At 40.0% G+C, this 18,499-nt stretch overlaps 1 protein-coding gene and 1 long non-coding RNA gene across 2 annotated transcripts in view; one reads left to right on the top strand and one right to left on the bottom strand.

Annotated features, from left to right (window-relative positions):
• The window catches only part of LOC136043835 (organic cation transporter protein-like), an 88,447-nt gene that overhangs the window by 44,099 nt on the left and 25,849 nt on the right, over positions 1-18,499 (bottom strand). Inside the window, exon 5 of the mRNA XM_065728770.1 lies at positions 16,111-16,279. Coding sequence (XP_065584842.1) covers positions 16,111-16,279 — 169 coding nt within the window. The remainder of the gene's footprint in view (positions 1-16,110; positions 16,280-18,499) is intronic.
• The window catches only part of LOC136043836 (uncharacterized), an 84,891-nt gene continuing 71,586 nt past the window's right edge, over positions 5,195-18,499 (top strand). Inside the window, exon 1 of the long non-coding RNA XR_010621739.1 lies at positions 5,195-5,344. This is a non-coding gene — a long non-coding RNA (uncharacterized LOC136043836). The remainder of the gene's footprint in view (positions 5,345-18,499) is intronic.

Below are 18,499 nucleotides of genomic sequence, written 5' to 3' on the forward strand. Positions count from 1 at the left end.
ACCATTTGTGCTAAGGTTAAAAGTCCTTCTTACTTTGGAATAATTAAACGTGTCCCAAAAGATCTGACTTTTAATGACATCAAGTCTCTTGTGACAAATTGCAGTGTAGCAAAGCAAAATGGCTCTATCAGATCTGTCAGGCGAAAATATAAAACAAAAGAGGATTTACTACGAGCAATCAAATCCCCATTACCGATAGGTATCGACGATTCCCCATTGAAGAGTTTTGTTTTCACCCCTTCTATTATAAGGGGTATAGTGCCAATCATACGGACATATCTCAAGTACATGTATAAACGAAATTTGGTGTTCCGTCTTTGAAGAAAAAGGTCACGGGAGCTCTAAAACAGCCCCCTGTAGGAAACCGCAAAATTGTGCTCTTTGCAAATCAGACAACCACCCATGTTACCGTTACAAACGTCCTATTGCACAGGCTCTGCTAAAAGGTAAATCTAGTACAAAATGAGATTCAGATGCCGAATTATGTCGTGAAATGTTAATGGAAAAGTTACCGATCAAATCCCAATTCTTTTGCAGTTTTTGCAGTCCCATGACCTAGCTCTAATTCAGGAACATTTCTTTTTCGGAAGACCACCATAGCCTGTTACCATAATTTTCTAATTTTTATCTCCTCTTCCGGAGTGCAGTTGTGAGACCATGAGGCAGACCATCTGGTGGTCTCGCTATCCTATTTCGAATCCCTTGCAAGCTATCAGCAGAGACTCATTACTTTATTTCCACTTAGCTTGAAAATTATATAGTACTTAACGTTTATCTGTCTACAAATTATAACAGCGAACAGTCTGATTCATGATTTGCGTCTGCCTGCAAGCTTTTTAGGTAGGTTTCTTAAAAAAGTTGCCTCTAAATCTGTTATCATCAGCGGTGATTTTAATGTAGATATAAGAAACACAATGTCTCTCTGATCAAAAATCTTTTGGGGCTGCGTTCCTCCCGACTGTTGCGTATGGCCTACGGATGATAACTTTTCATATATTTGGCCGATTTCCTCAACTTCTAACTTTGACCATGGTGTTGCTTCGTTTGGCAGTCACGAGGTCAAAGTTTTTAAAAAAGGATTTTACTCTGACCACCTTCCTATCTCTACTAGCTTTTACTCATCCCTATCTAAGGCTCAAAATACAAAATCGAATTGGTTTTCTTACCGAGATTGGAAAAATATCAAGTGAGTTTTCGGTAAAATATGTGACGAGATGCTGAACAAAATCAAAGTGCCTATTGATCTTTTATGTGATCGTGCTGCACTGCCAAAAAGTGAAAATAAGTCAGTTGAGCTCACTTCCTACTTGGCATAAATAAATCAAGTCCTGAAATGTGCTGAAATAAGCACGTTCCCCTTCGACGTGTTCGTAAAAAGTCTCAGCTAGAAGATTGGTCAAAAACAGAGATCTAGTGAATGCGTGTAATTTGGCCAAGCTATAGCTTTCTATCTGAAACGACTATGATCACCCGAGAGATGGCTTAGTTAATGACTTGAGGGTCCTTACGAAGCAGAAATTCAACAACGAGTTGAAAAACGAAGAGTTAATGCGGATCTAGAAAAATATTATCCGTATTGCTGAAGATCCCTCTAAACTCTGGAAGTGTAGCAGGCCTACTGAAGCCCAGAGTGCTAGTGTGCCTGAAAAAGGTAACTTGAATATCTCCCGCAAGGGAGTTCAGTGCTCCCAACAAAAAAGATAGAGGAGTTTTTTGAAAAACAGCCTAACTTTGTTCTTTCAAATAAGATGAAAGCTTTGCTGGTTGTGTCGCCAAGTGCGGTTCACTCTTTGGTTCCGAAATTAAAGAAAAAATCATCCTCTGGTGTTGATTCTATTTCAGCAAGGCCAATGCAACTTGCAGGTTCTTTAATCGAGCAATATATAACATTACTGTTTCAGATGACCTTGTTTGTGGTGTAGTCCTTTTGCAAGTTTGTATCGGACAAATAACTCCCATCCTTAAAAAGACCAAAAAAGACGCTTTTCTGTGCAGTTTTTATCGCCCCATTACCATCTCATATACTACTTTCAAGCTCTTTCAATGTTTTTGATAAGAGATATTGAAGAAAATCGTTCCGCCACTCCTTGTCAGTTTGGGCACTAGCATGGTTTAGATAGAGAGCATGCTCTCTTTCAGCTTATAAATGTACTGAAGAATATTGAAGGAAGAGGTTATTTCTTGGTGTTGAGTGCACTCACTGTTGCAAGAGCTTTTGACTCGTGTATATTTTCACTGATTTTGCTTGAGGCCCTTTTGAAAGGTACTGGTGCTGCAGTAATTACTTGTTTAAGATACATGTATAGAAATACGAAGGCTGGAATTAAAGATGGTAGTCAACTATTTTCCGACTCTAAAAGGTGTACGCCAAGGAGCTCTGAATTTTCCATTTTTGTTTAATAATTGCGTTACCCGTGCTCAGGATAAGTTGAACTGTGCATTTATCTTCAAAGAAGTTGATATTTCTTTATAGTGGAGGAAAAATACGGTTTGACCTCGGGGAAATTGTAACAGAAATTCTTTTACACCAAAATGTTCAGAAAAATCAGCTTAATCACACAAAAGATCCCCAGATCCCCATTGAACAACTACCCGAACCCCCCTCCACTTGAAGGGGGGAAAATCGAAATTTCTAATTGGACGTAATTTTGGGTTTAAGTTGTCGTTTTCTATCAAATCAAGAATGACGAATCCGAATCCAACGTCAGAAATCAAGTTTTTTGTACCCCAGTATTAATTTTCACCTTCACGGAAAGAGGGGGGGAGGTAAAGTATGCAGGTCATTATTTGCCGGACTCCAGCGAATAAAGGATCATTTTATATCAAATAAAGTACCGCATTGCCAGATTTGAGGTCAAAAAGCAGGTTTTTTTTAAAACTATTTACCTCATTTTCACCTCTAAGGGGCCTGTGATATGAGGGGTTTCTAAGTATAGCATCTTGAAAAACCACTTCTTTAATCGAGACCAAACTTCAGATCAATAAGTTATAAAAAGGAACGTTTAAAACTCAGGTAAATTAATCACAAGAACATTTTGATTTTAAAGCACAACCTAAAGCTAATTCTTCTTCCTGCTAGTCTTCGTTATCATCCTCATCCTGTTCAAGGAGCGACTCGTACGTCTGTTTTGCCTTTAAAAGGGGTTCTGGTAGCATGTCATCGCTCTGCTATCCAGTTCTGATGATAAAAGTTTCGCATAAAGGGCTACCTCCAACAGACCATGGCCTCGCACAGCACGAGAGACAGCTTTGCAATGTAACATACTGCGCACAGTGTTAGGCGCGTATACTTGACTTAGGATTTCCAAAAGTCCCGAGTCAGCCATAAGGAAGCCAATGGCTCCTAGGAAACTCATGCGTGTGTGAAATCCACCTAGGACAACAATTGCATTTCTTAAAGCGCTTGTGGCAGGCTCTGCATCGACGATATACTTTGCCTTCCAGTAAAGGGGTTGGTCAACGGTAATGACTAGAGTTATTCCAGCTCGACTAGCGCACTCGTTAGCATGCATAAGTGTAGCATAAACACAGGAGATATCGCTTGGGTTGTGGCAAATCATTGGCAAAAAACGAATGTTCGACTTTCCCAGATGAGGTAGATTTTGGTGTATTGACCACATAAAGGCTGACCAGCTCATGTATCAGCTTTTGAAAAAGCCAGAGATGCGCCAGAGCGTTTCGCCTTTCCATTCATTGTCATGAGCGTCACTACTGTTTGTCAAGCAATGAAAAGTCCTTGGTTGCGACTTGGCGGGTTTTTGGTAGGTGTAGAACGGCACGGTGCCGATTGACTTCATCTCATCTGCAATTACTTCTTTTCTTGACACTGAAAGCTCTGTTGCCGGCAACTCAGGTTTAGACATTTCAATAAGTCCCATTACATGAAAGGTATTCTTGCCGTCTACAGTAGCAATATCATGATCGACGTTGTCTCCTACATACTGAAAAAAAATGTGCGTTCTCTTCGGACTCTTCCAACAACGTCTGATTTACTGCTGCACATCTCTCAAATTCTTTTTACCTCTGAGTACGAAGAGCAGAAGCCAAGATTGTGCAGTGTGTCAATTAAAAACCCGGACGAGAAAAGGTGATGCAGCTGCGGTGCCAGTCCTATTTGTACAGGAGACATTAAACCACGTGGTCTGCATGTCTGCATTATAGCCTGTCCGATAGAAGATATTAGACGAGGCGTGTTGACCCCTATTGATGAAAGCAGTAGCCAAAGGGATGGGCACACGAAGTTCAAACACTTCTCTACTAACGATATCTCGTTAAGAAATTCGTAGGAATCCTTCCTTGTCGTAATGGATTTGATTTCACTTCTTATTATCTTTCCAACGACTTTGATAAGCTGATCCCTTTCTCTGTTTTCACTATCTGCTTTTTGATCTAGGTGAAATTCTCGTAATATTCTGTCAACCGTATCTCTAAATGTTACGAGGGTTTCTTTCCCATTTGAATCGGACACAACTACTTGTTCACCATACTCACTGACTAGCAATTCCTTGGCTTGACAAAAGCTGTAGGCCAAACTATCACAGTCAGTTTCAGAGAGAATGTGAGCCATTTTTCTTAAAATTATCGTCAGAGGTACAGGTTCTTCACTGTTGACATAGCACCGAAGCAATTCTTCGAGAGCGGCTTTCCTTGCACTATCGCACGGTCTTCCCCTCCGTTTCTTTGGTGGAGGCACGTCACTCACTTCTTCTTGACCACATAATTTTTGTGGAATCTTTTTCCTGTCATGAAGCTCACTGAGCATATCTGATGATAAACGGCATCCTCTGCATGAAGGTCAGAAGTCTTTGAATTTATCCGACCAAGCACTGTCATGGCCCACTGATCGTTCCTGTTCTTACACATTTCAGTAATCGAGTAGCCGAAGCTATGAGCTCGTACTGCATAAGCTTCAGTGAATTCACGACTTGTGATCTTGCAAAATTTCACTGCTTATAATAATATATTAATAGTATTAATAGTATTAATAGTATTAATAATATTATAATATATTCAAATATATTAATAGGGAGGGTTTAATTGGGTGTGGTGGTTTTTATCTAAAATCATTTACCAATTTATTATATAGATCACGTTTCGTGTCGAGAGACTAAAAAGTCTGATGTACAGAAGTGGTGAATTGCGCTCCGTTGAATGAAACAAGTTAGTTAGCTACCGGAGTTAAGAGTGATTAGACCAGTTGCAGGGTCATATGTTGTATAGTATAGTAAATAAAACTTGTATTCTCTTTACGGATTACGACATAAGTGGTGTCAGAAATGGGATACTCAACTGAATAAAGTGAAACTTGATTTTTTTTGCTGATTAAATTATAGAGTAAATTAAGGTAAGGAGCCCCACATTTTTCGTAACATTTAGTACCGTTAAAAAGACATTTTTTGGATTTTGTTATAGTTATCTCCATCCATATATCTCCAATTTGTGGATAGTTTTAATCGTTAGTAACGAAGAATTTGCGGTAGCTTGGACTTTTCCCCAGTTTTGTGTTGAATTTTCCACTATCCAAAGCTGAAAATATTCAGTTCACTATCTGTTTGTGTTTCGAATTTGATAGCTAGTTAAAATAATCTGTAAAAAAACACTTTTACCGTTATTAGCATTTGTGAAAATTATCTCCTGTATTGTGTTCGCTATTAGCAGTGCGTTGATTTTAAGACGATTATTGGTTTCCGTCGGCAGTCCCGCCCCCCAGAGGAGCCATGAAACCAAGTTTGCAAGCGTACTTCATAGCACATTTGTGCGTGCTTTCATAGCACAATGTGGGTGCTTCATAGTACATTTTTACATGCTTTAATCGCACATTGCGCAAGCTTCATAGCATATTTAGCGTGCTTTCATAGCGCATTGCGAGTGCTTCATAGCATATTTGTGCGTGCTTTTATAGTACATTGTGAGTGCTTCATAGCACATTTGTACGTGCTTTAATAACACATTGCGAGTGCTTCATAGCACAGTTCTAAGTGCTTTTATAGCACATTGCGGGTGCTTCATAGTGCATTTGTACGTGTGCTTCCTAGCAATTTGGGAAACACTTGTATCTCACCGACAGCCAAGTTCACAGCTGTGTTAGCCTGAAGGAACAGGATAAGGGTAACGTGCGAACGAGGTCATATACACGGGCAGAACAGCGCGTAGCTAAATACAAGGCCGAGGAAATGGACGAAGAACACCTGATGGCCATGTTTTGTGCCTCCATGAAGGTAAGCATGGAAACAATTCAGGCTGAACTAGAGCGAGAAAGAGAGACTAGCCGACGGCAGATGCAACAGCAGCTGGAATCGTTGACTTTGCAGTTTACCCCTCTGGTTCAAGCTGTGCAGACGAATCAGTCCACTATTCAGAATGCACCAGTTACAGCTGAGAATACTATACGATCCAGATTTTCAAGTTACGGATTGTATGGATATCGATGCATGCCTCACAACCTTCGAGTGAACTGCCACCCAAAATAACTGGAATCGTGCTACATGGGCAGTTAGACTCCAGGCCTTTCTAACAGGTAAGGCCACAGAATTCTAAGGCCGCTATTCTGAGAAGATTCCGAGTGACATCTGAAACGTATCACCAGTTATTCCGTACGACACAGAAGAAAGGCAAACCGGTCATCTACCGACTACGGTAAGAAGCTAGAGTAGCTGCTGACCAAAGGGCTGGACGTCACTGACTACAGATCGATTGCGACCGCAGATGGGCTGCGAAAGAAGGTAGCCGGTATCCTTAGAAAACTGGTGGTTGAACAATGTATCACGTAAATTAAAAATTAACAACTACGCATCCGTTCGAGAGAACTTGAGGAAGCAACTCTCGTTGTTGTCTGCAAGGTGGCTGAAAACTTCTTTCTAGCCGGTAAAAATGACAGAAGCAAAGGATTCAAAGGAAGCTCATATCAGTCCTCAAGGAAAGAAACGGCTCCAAAGGAAGCACAACTAGTTAAACCCGCAAACAAGCCAGTGAATGCAGAATCGAAAGCAACAGAATCCAGCAGTCGCGACGCTCAACGCAAGAAAACTAACAGAGGGGCACGAGGTTGTTTCAACTATGGAAAGTCTGGTCACAAATCTATTGACTGTAGGGAACCGAGGAGGCGAAAAACTTTGTTGGCTCGCAGTCCAAGTCCGCAAGAAAGAATAAAGGCGAGATTTCTTGTCAGGAGTATGATAGATGGGAAACCAGCAGAGCTCCTTACTGACAGTGGAGCATCCATCACTATCGTCCATGGAAGATACATTGGAAGCTTGGGCGAACAAACATCGCCGGTCACGGATATTCGTTGTGCCCACGGCGATTGTAAGCATTACCCTCTACATAAGGACTATGTGGAGATAGGATGGGACAATTATACCTTCCAAGGCAATGTAGAAGTTACAGTTTCTGAGGATCTACCCGTAGACGCTATCATCGGAAGATCGTTGTCAGGATTCCTAGAACTTTGTAGCCGAAGTTCAGAAGTAGACAGGCCTACTGTCTCTATTCTTCTGTCAACTAGAGCGAAAGACTGCGCTGGACCGCAAGCTGAGACCCAAGCCCCTGCAAAAAATTTTTCAGAAAATGATGTTTCCCAGATTATGGTAGAGTCAGAGAATGGTAAGGACAAGATGAGAGAGAGAAAGAGTCGATGATGCCGACGAAAGGAGAAAGCAGAGTGAAGACGAAAAAACTTTGAAGAAAAACCTTCAAAAGGTGATCCAGAACAGCTAACATCCAAGGAATTAGCTGATCTTCAACAACAAGATTTTACAATGACGAAGTGTTTCACTGTGACTAGATCAGGCCAGGGGTTTGAATTTATCAATGGTCTGCTCTACAGGAAGACCGAGACCAGATTGGATAAGGAAGAGATTACACGTTTAGTAGTTCACAAGCCTTTTAGGTCGTTTGTGCTGAAAGTCACCCACGGTTCCCCAATGAGTGGCGACACTGGAGTTGCACAAACTCTGGATCAGATCATCGATAGGTTCTTTTGTCCCGAAGTAAGTCAAAATGTCAAAGGTTTGTACGTACTTGTGAGCCCTGCCAGCTAGTGGTACGGCTTAAGCCAAAAGAACAGGTCCCCATGTCACGACTGCCGGTCATTTAAGAACCTTTAAGGAGGATTACGACAGATATTGTGAGACCATTGGTACCATCTTGGAACGGTCTTCGATTCTTTATGGTGATGTCAGATTATTGCACTCGTTATCCCGAAGCAATATCCTTGAGATCTATGAATGCCAGGAAAGTTGCAGAAACATTTCAGCAGTACTTCTGTCGGGTTCGTGTTCTGGAAGAAATCCTGACAGACCAGAGTTCAAATTTTATAGGTAAGAGCTTACTCGAGGCATACAAAATTCACGAAATAAAACCTATACGGACATCCCCCTTTCATCCAGAAACAGCTGGCCTGGTTGAAAACTTAAACGGGATACTTATTCGGCTTTTGAAGAAGTTCGTTATGGATAACCCGAGAGACTGAGATTGCTTTATCCTACGTCTTGTTCGCTTATCGAAAAACACCTCAAGCCTCGACCAAGTTTAGTCCTTTTGAGCTTCTTAATAGGCGGAGGCCAAGAAGTCTATTGGATGTTATCAAGGAACAATGGGAAGACGCTAGAAACTCTGCCGTTAGACCTGCAGATGGGCTCTTGTCCGTGCGAGAACGACTTCGGCAGATCCTAGAAGAGGCTCATAAAAATCTTCTGGAGGCGTCTGAAAGGCAGAAAGCCTAATACAACAAAAAGGCGAAGCCACGAGATATGCAGGTGGACAACGAGGTCCTCGTCAATCTTCCGACTGGAACTCATAAATTGGAAACCAGATGGCAAGGACCTTTCCGGATATCTTGGAAAGTCGGGGCTGTAAACTACGAAGTCCTGTTCCTGGAAGGAAGAAAGAAGAAGAATATTCTACACATCAATTTTCTTCGGAAGTTTCAGCGTAGGCCAACGGATTTCCCCCTCTTTGCTCATGAAGCTCCACGTATGCCTACGTTTGACCAGGCAGATAATTCTGGTAACCCGGAGGACATCCAGATTGTGATAGATTCGCTAAATCACCTTACGGAAAGGAAAAAGAAAGAGCTTTTTGGGATATTAGTGGGATATAGAAAGTCCTTCTCCAAAATTCCTGGAAGAACATCAGCGGTCAAACACCACATTAATACAGGTAATGTCCATCCTGTGCGTCAGAAACCCTAAAGGGCACCACAGAGTCGACAACAAGCCATCGAAGAAGAAGTCAAGTGAATGCTGGATTTGGGGGATTATACAACCTTCTTCAAGTCCCTGGTGTTCTCTGGTAGTCATGGTTGCCAAGCCGGGTGGAGGCATTCGCTTTTGTTTGGACTTCCGAGGTTTAAGTCGGGTATCTAAGTTTGATGCCTACCACCTTCCCTGCAAAGACGAATTGCCGGAGGAAGTAGGTAACAAAAGGGTCTTCAGCGTTTTAGATCTTACCAAAGGCTACTGGCAAGTAGAAATTATGCCAGAGAGTATGGAAAACACTGCCTTCCAAACGAAGTCCGGATTCTACGAGTTCAGAGTACTTCCTTTTGGTGTTCACGGAGCACCAGCAACCTTCCAGCGTGCCATGGATAAGATTTTGACTAGATGTTGTTGCTTTGCAAGGTTATACCTTGACGACCTTATAATATTCTCTGATAGTTGGAAGATCAAGAGCAACATTTAAATGAAGTTTTACGGAGGATAGCGGCTGCTGGTCTTCACATTTATCCTGAAAAAGGCCAGTTTGGACTAGAAGAAGTTCAGTTTTTGGGCCCCAAATCAGGAGACGGTAAAATCATATCACTGGAAAGCAAGGTTAAGGCTGTAAAGAACTTTCCAGAGCCCACCACAAAAAAGGAATTGAGCAAAGAACTTTCCATAGCCCACCACAAAAAAAAGTAAGTGAGGTCATTCCTTGGCATCGCTGCGGATTACCAAAACTCTGTCCACAATTTCTTTTCAGTTGCGTCGCCACTGACAGATCTTCTTGAGAAAAGAAATACAACCAACTTTATGCTGTCTCAGAAGTACAGAGTAGCCTTCGAGGCCCTGAAGACTGCACTCACTACTACCCTATCCGGAGCAGTGCAGACTTTGCCAGAGAGTTTGTGCTTCAAACGTATGCTTCGAATACGGGGATTGGAGCAGTTCTGACTCAAACGCAACGGAAAAGAGCATCCGATTGCTTATAAAAGTAGGAAGCTATCACCAGTGGAACACCGATACTCGAAAGTGGAGCGTAAAGCTGTGGGGTTAAAATGGGGGTGGAAAGTTTTCGGTATTACCTCGAAGGTCGGAAGTTCATTGTAAAAACTGATCATAACTCGCTTCGCTCGTTGAATGTGGCTTGAAGGAACAACGCTCGCTTGACACGCTGGTCCCTGGCACTCCAAGAGTACCAATTGACATTCATAGTCGGAGTGGGCTAGAAAACGGGAATGCTGATGCACTGTCCCGTCTGTTGTAAATAAAAAATAATAATAATAATAATGTTTGTTAATATCTTTGTAGATGAGTGTCAAGTCACTGCCTGTATTCCTGAAGAAGGTCACCAAAGAGAAAGGAAAGACCAATCCATTCCAAGACATCAAGGATAGTCAGCAGAACGACATCGAACTCACCCGTTTTTTTAACTTACAAGTCACTAACCAAGCCGATTAAAAAAGAGTCCATTTCGACCTACGGGACGGTCTTTTATATCGGTATACCAAAAGAAAAGATGGTTCGACTCATTTCCAACTAATGGTACAAGAGGACTACCGTAGTCACCTAATCCTGCGATCTCATTGTTCTCCTCGAACTCCTCCAAAGCTGGTTCATTGAGGCCGTAACGCAACAGCGAAGATTTTGCTTACTTACTTCTTCTGGCCCGACCTACTACCATCAAATCAAGAGCGAGCTGGATTCGTGTTCAAGCCGAGGAAGGAATCTAAGGGGAGGAGGAATCTGGTGATTTTATCTAAGACCATTTACCAATTTATAGTACAGATCACGTTTCGTGTCGAGGGACTAAAAAGCCTGATGTACGAGAGTGGGGAATCGCGCTCCATTGAATGAAACAAGTTAGTTTGCTACCGGAGTTAAGAGTGATTAGACCACTTGATGTGTCATATGTTGTATAGTATAGTAAATAAAACTTGTGTTCTCTATACGGATAACGACATTGGGTTGTTACGTAAAAGGGTATGAGATGCTACGTAATAGGGTTAGTAAGGGTCAACTGGTCAAGCAATCCCAAGACGCCTCAAGACAATTCAAGACATCCCAAGACGTTTTTGAGACATTTCTCTTCAAAATATATTTCACGAGGAGAAAAATCTATGTACAAGTTTTACGAATAGAAAAATCAACATGCAACAAATTAAAAAAGAGAAAAAAATTAGCACGGAACATGTTCCACGAGCAAAATCAGTTTCACGAGGAGGAAAATCGATGTACAAGTTTTACGAAGAGAAAAACCAACGTGCAATAAGTTTCACAGACAAAATCAGCATACAACCAGTTTCACGAACAAGATCAATTTTAGGAGAAGGAATAACAATGTACCAGTTTCAAGATGAAAAAATTGAACATGAAACAAGTTTCACGAAAAAAATCAGCACACAACAAGGTCCATGAATAAAACTAGTTTCGCGGTGAGAAAAATTAATGTAAAAGTTTCAAAAAGAGAAAAATCAACATGTAATAAGTTTCATGAAGAAAAATCAGCACGCAACAATTTCCTGGAACAAAAATCATCATGCAACAATTTCCATGAAGAAAATCAGTCTCACAGGGCAAAATATCAATATAAACACCAAAAACAAGAAGAACAATAGGAAATTCTTTTTGCAAGACACTGGCAAACAAATTAGAATGAATATTTCGACCCTATGTCCAAAGGCTGTCCTCAGCAAGACATCTATCAAATACCATAAGATTGTCGCAAATTCTCAGTGGGGAGAACTCACCAGAATGTGACGAAATACCTACAGCAGCATAAAGATGATATCACCAAAGCTCTAAACTCTAATATTGCTTCTGTTTCTTTTGATTCTGCTTTAAGCAGCCATGTGTTACGAAATCCTAGCCACAAAATACTCTTTGAAGAAGCCACCCTTATTAGCAATGACCTAGGTATAAAGCAAGTAGTTGGAGAACCAATTGAAATCAGACTTAAGGGTAACAATAATGTTTCCTTAAACAGGGAAATGAGAGAATATTCACTAAATGCTCTATATAAAAATCTAACTAAAAATGATCTTACAAAATATTTTAAAAAATCAATAGATATTAACACAGAACCTGTCACTAAATAGACCTTCAAAATCAGCAGCCAATAAGCAAGATTAGCATTAAAAGGTGTTTTTGAATCACTCTCTTTCATTTCAATGAATTGCCTCGTTTCATCACATTTTATTTATCAGTCCTGATTGAGCTTCGCTAAGATAAGGATGCTAGGACTGTTTAGAAAAATCTTTCATTTTAGTTGTATTGACTTTATCCTGTTGTAAGTTTATTCTTCTTATATATTTATGTCTTACTGAGGACGGCCTTTGGACACATGGCCGAAATATTTATTCTAGTTTGTTTCCTACTGTCTTGCAAAAAGAATTGCCTATTGTTATTTTTGTTTTTTGATGTTTGTGATGGAAAGGTAATGGGGACTTCTTCGCTATTTAAATTAATATACAAGTTCCATGAAGAGAAAAATCAAAATGTAACAAGTTCCACGAACAAAAATGAGTACGCAACAAGTTCCAAGAACAAAATCAGCACACAACAAGTTCCAAGAACAAAATCAGCACACAACGAGTTCCATGAACAAAACAATTTTCACGAGGAGAAAAAATTAATGAACAATTTTTACGAAGAGAAAAATCAGCATATAACAGGTTTCACGAACAAAAATCAGCACGCAACAAGCTCCAAGATCTTAACCAATTTCACGATGAGAAACATCAATGTAGAAGTTTAATGGAGAGAAAAATCAGCAGGCAATAAGTTCCATGTGAGTGCTTATCCTTCCAATGTGAAATGATACTGATCGAAAACTTATAATAAACTACCTACTGTCAGAAATCGACCGAAGATTACCACGGAGGCACATGTATAAAAAATTTTGGAATCGACAGAGCTTGGAGCAGAATTGGTGGATTTGGAATTGGAGATGGAAGTGGGGGAACCAGAACTAACACAACCAGAGCAAGGTTTGGAATCGCTTGAATCAGGGTGGAAACCGGCGGAATCGGAGGTTGAACCATTTTAACGTAGGGTCAGAAGCAGGCGAAGAAGAACTGGATATCACATATTGAAAAAACATATTTGAAAAAATACTAAAAAAAGGAATTTAATGGGGTGGCAGTGGATTAGTAATGCTGTACGGTGGCGCGTTCGTTTCCAAATGTGCGGTATTCCTACAAAACAAACGGTTAACATAGATATTCATTTTGGTCAAAAAGACTGTCCCACAGCTAAGCGGCGTTTTCAAGCATTTTGTGGTGCAAAACAACAATTTTAGCCAACAAATGCCCAAAAGCTATTGTGTGAAAATTGTAGTCAATTGATTTAGAATTATCGGAAGACAATACTCCTATTAAGCCTCCTGTTTCAGAGGCAGCAATATCGTACTGTGGTGCATTAGTTGCTAAAGGTGCAGGTAATCCTACAAAATAAAGGTTAACATAGACATTTACTTTAGCCGAAAGGACTGTCCTACAGCAAAGCTGCATTTTCAGTCATTTCGTAGTGCAAAACTACAATTCTAGCGAAAACAAATCCGAAAAGCTATTGTATGAAAATTCTGAACTAGTTAATTGATTTAGAATTACCAATAAACTATACGCATATTTAGCCTCCTATTTCAGAGGCAGTAATGCCGTTTGGTGATGCATTGGTTTCTAACGATGCAGGTAGTCCAACAAAATAACGGTTAAGATAGACATTTATTTTAGCCACAAAGACTGTCCCCCAGCAATGCGGTGTTTTCAGTCATTTCGTGGTGGAAAACAACAATTCTAGCCAAAAGTATCCTAAAAGGTAGTAAAAACGTTCCGGTTTTCCTACAAAATAAAGGGCAATATAGACATTTATTTTACGCTTAATATGAGTAGATGATTCGCTTGAAGCTTGAAAAAATTGTGTATAGTTGTATATAATAGAGCTTCAGCTATTATGGAGAAAGGTCGGAGGTTCTTTTGTAGGTTGGGGGAGGAGTGTGTCTTAAGCATCAAAAACTGAATTTCTAATTCTTGTTGGGTCTTCAGATGAACGTAGCCAAATTTTCCAGTGTCGCCACGTAAAGCACTAGTTAAGGGTATATTGAGCGATTTGTTGATTGTTTGGATTAAACATGATATGAATTTACGTATGTTATAAGTCTTTGAAAACTTCCAACTTAATTCATGTTGCAGTATCGAGTGATTTGCAAGCCAATACAGTAAAGGTCATGTTTGATTATTAATTCTCTTATCATCGTCCCATAGCGTGCTCAATCACTTCGCCATCTTTTGGTCCCCATAGTACATCTTTTAGTCCTTCAGCACCTCTACACCGTTATGAATTGTCGAAAATCGAACAAAGCATTTTTTTTCGAGTCGGTAGATTCAATTCTGGATAAAAAAGCATCCCTTTCTATCACCTTTTCCGGTTACCTCAAAAAGAGAGTCGAATCCTTCTAGATATGCACTGGCGCTGAAATTTGTCATCCCACACTGGAATTGGTTGCTAAGGTCCCGGTGGAATTGATTATTAGGGGTCCTGCTGGAATCGCTTGCTAGGGTCCCATTGGAATTAATTTATAGGCACCCGGTGGAAGTGGATGTTAAGGGGGCAGTGAAACTGCTCACTAGGGGGTGGATCAGACACACAATGTCACAGTGGCGTGAATATGCATAGCCATTGCTCAAAGAAACGTAGCATTTCCCTTAAATCCTGTCAGGAATAACTCTTAATTTGGTTTAAATTTATCTCTAATAACAATCTACCTTTGGGATTGATTTCTAGCCCCTTCCCGTAAAATTGCTTGTTAGGGAGGGTCAGCCATTGAATGTCATAGACTAGTAATTGAAAGAAAATAATACCAAAAGAAAAAATTAACAAAACTTAGAATTAAGTCACATATGTTCTGCCCCCATTTTGCTATATTTAGAGCAAACTTGGAGCATTCTCTAAAGTTACATCTCTAAAAATTCTCAAAGAATGAGTATTTTCCTATGTTTTGAACAAGTTTACATTATTCTCAAAGAAAAAAAAATCTAGAAATTCTCTAAGAAGCACCCTCAAAAATGCTAGGGTCATATCTCTAGGAAGTGAAGAATCGCTTTGCTGGGCTTATAATACCCTTCTAAACCTTTATTTGGCAAGCAGGTGCACTTCAGCTATAACCAAACTTTAGTAATCAATTTTCCCCCTCAGCATCTCAATTATTGCAGTTTTAGGAAAAAAAAATCTCTAAAAGTACTATGTAACACTGATATGTGTACCTTTATTACGTAACATCCATGTGTTTGTCAGTTACGAGCGGGAATTCCCCACGGGGACCCGAAGAAACAAGCCACGCGTGAATGCGTCATCCTTAACACAAGTAAAAATTTCTCTATCACGTAAGAACTAAAGAAATCATGAAGAAAAACTCCTTGAAGAAAAAAATGCCTTAGAAAGCGTCTTGGGGTGTCTTGAAACGTCTTGAAAAAGCGTCTTGAACATAAATGTCTTTGAAAACTCTTTGGGATTTCTTGAAACGTCTTAGAAGAGAAATGTCTGAAAAACCCAATTATGTAACAACCCAAACCTTATTAAGTAACTACCAAAATAAACCCTTCCTGTTACGTAACAATCAAAGTAAATCCTCCATATTATATAACAGTCACCGGCATCTCCTAGAAAACATTCTTATTTACGTAACATGTACCTTTATCTCTTAAAAAAACATTTCCTATTACGTGGGTGTACTATATACGTTCGCTATAATATTGCGGCAGACCCAGGTGTGTGTAATAAGGTCTTTAGGGACTAGTAGCTCTAATAGTTTATCCCCTAAGGGCACGTTTAAATCCAAAAAAGGGATACTGCTATCCTTCTGTAAACGTACCAGCTGTAAAAGTACCGAAAAGATAGTTCAACTAAAACTTACCACCAGTAAAGAAGTAATAGAAAGCCTGGTGCTCCGTAAACCAGCTGTAAAACCCTCCAATCTTTTATAAAGAGAGCTATAACTCCAACGGAGCATGAGCCAATGCTGAAGAAAATACTTTGTATAAATGTAAGTTTCAATCGAATTTCGCTTCCAACATACTCAGTTCCTGAAAAATTTCAAAAATATGGTAACATAGCAATAAGCATCAGTGAATAATAATGATAGACAGTTCAAAAGCGCTGACTAAGTGAAGAGCGATGTGGGCAATATGTGCACCTCGTGTAGAAAGATGGAACTTCAAAAGGGGCTCATCCAATCGGAGCTTGAAAGAGCTAGTGCCTTTTTTTATAGTCAAAAGTGATTGGAGGGTGACCAGCTCCCCCATACCCATGATGTCCCCAAACAAATTAAATCAAAATTTTGAGATAGCCATTTGGTTCAACAAAGTTTAAAGGTTCAGAAATTTTGTCTTTGGGGATGAAATCCCTTCACAGTCCTCAGAGCAAGGTTTTTAATTTGTGCCCCGGGGCGTATAAGGTTTTTATAGAAAGGGTGGTCGTTTAAACCTTTGATAGGGTGCATTGGATTAGTAGTTAGAAGTTCTAGTGCCCTTTTTAAGAATTGAAGTGATCAGAGGGTATCAATTCCCCCATCATATTTTACCGAAATGTGTCTGGTAGAAATTTTGAGACAGCTATTTGTCCAGAAAAATAGTCCAATGATCATAGGCAGTGCAATCGCGCTGCCAAAGTAAAGAGCGATGCGGGCACAATTTTTATTTTTTGACCAGGGCACTTCTTAAAGAAGGAATCGTTCTAGAGATTTCAAAGGACCTTCGAAAGAAATCGGCAATTTCAAGTTCTATTCCCCTTTCTAATAGTCAAAATTGACTGTAGAGCAACCAGCGCCCCACCTATCATTTTTGCAAATGCATTCAATCACAATTTTGAATGGCCATCTTGTTAATCGTAGGTGAAAGGTCCAATAAATGTATCCTTGGAGATTACGACCACCCCACTCCCCACACCTCTCAGGGCAAGGATTGTGTGTCACGCCCTGGGGGCCTACAAGGTTTTTACGGAAAGGGTGATCGTATAGATTTCGGAGGTGGCTTATTGGATTGGAAATTTAAAGTTCTAGTGCCCTTTTTAATAGTCAAAAATAATTGGAGGGCGAGCAGTCCCCCTCCCCCTTCGCAAATCATTTTTCCAAACGCATACAATTAAAGTTTTGAGATAGCCATTTTGTTAAGCATATTTCAAAGCTCTATTAATTATGGCTTTGGGGATAACCCCCCACGGCCCTCAGGACAAGGGCTATAAATTATATTAGTTGCCCATTGTTAACATTTAGGATGTTAATCGAAAAGATGGTCGTATAAACTTCGTATGTGGCCCAATCAATTGGAAATCAGAAGTCCTAGTGTCCTTTCTAAGAGTCCAAAGTGATAGGAGGCCCCACCAGAGGTTTTCATTTCCCCAAATGCATACAATAAAAATTTGAGATAGCCATTTTATTCAAAATAGTCAAAAGATCATATAAAAAGGCCTTCGGGGTTGAAATAGCCCATCAGACCCTGGGGGCATGGGTTGTAAGTAATACCCCGAAGGCAAATAAGGTTTTTATGGAATGGGTCGCATAATCTTCGGATAGGGCTCATTTGATTTGAAATCGGTAGTCATAGTGCTCTTATTCAGAGTCAAAAGTGAAGTGAGGGCAAAGATCATCATTTTCACAGCCCTCCAGCGATCATCATTTTCCAAACAAACATCTAATCAAAATTTTGATATGTATACTTTCTCCAGTATTGTTGGAAGATCCTGTAGTTTTGCCTTTGGGGACGTCAACCCCTCACAGCCCCCAAGACAAGGGCAGTACGTTAGGCAATTCGTTTACTATTTACATATAGTATATGTTATTGAGGAAGGTATGCACGTTTGATATTTACTTTCCAAAAACACAGAGTGTATTAAGGTGAGCATTTCAGAAAAGGCTAAAGGGAGTGTTGAATTAAATAAAAACACATTATGTGTATACGGGTGGTCAAAAGGGCGTAAATTAGGAATGACTGGGTACATTAACTTGGAAATTTCAGGCAATGATAAGGGAGATGATCAAATGACCAAAAATATACTACGCTGCTACTACTACCACAACTATCACCACCACAGCTGCTTCACTGCTACTACTACAACCAGAGTACTACATTAAAATATCGAGAGAAAATTTGGACTAAATCTATGTGCTCAAGACTCTATGTGCAGGCACATTGCCAAAGGAGTGTATCTCAAGAACGGATTTTTAGCTGGAAATATGATTGAAACATGTAAAGGAGCTAATTTGATACTGGATTGATAGTTCTAGCGCTCTTTTAAGTTTCAAATGA

This window comes from Artemia franciscana, chromosome 2 (assembly GCF_032884065.1).
Source record: "Artemia franciscana chromosome 2, ASM3288406v1, whole genome shotgun sequence".
NCBI classification, from domain to species: Eukaryota; Metazoa; Arthropoda; class Branchiopoda; order Anostraca; family Artemiidae; genus Artemia; species Artemia franciscana.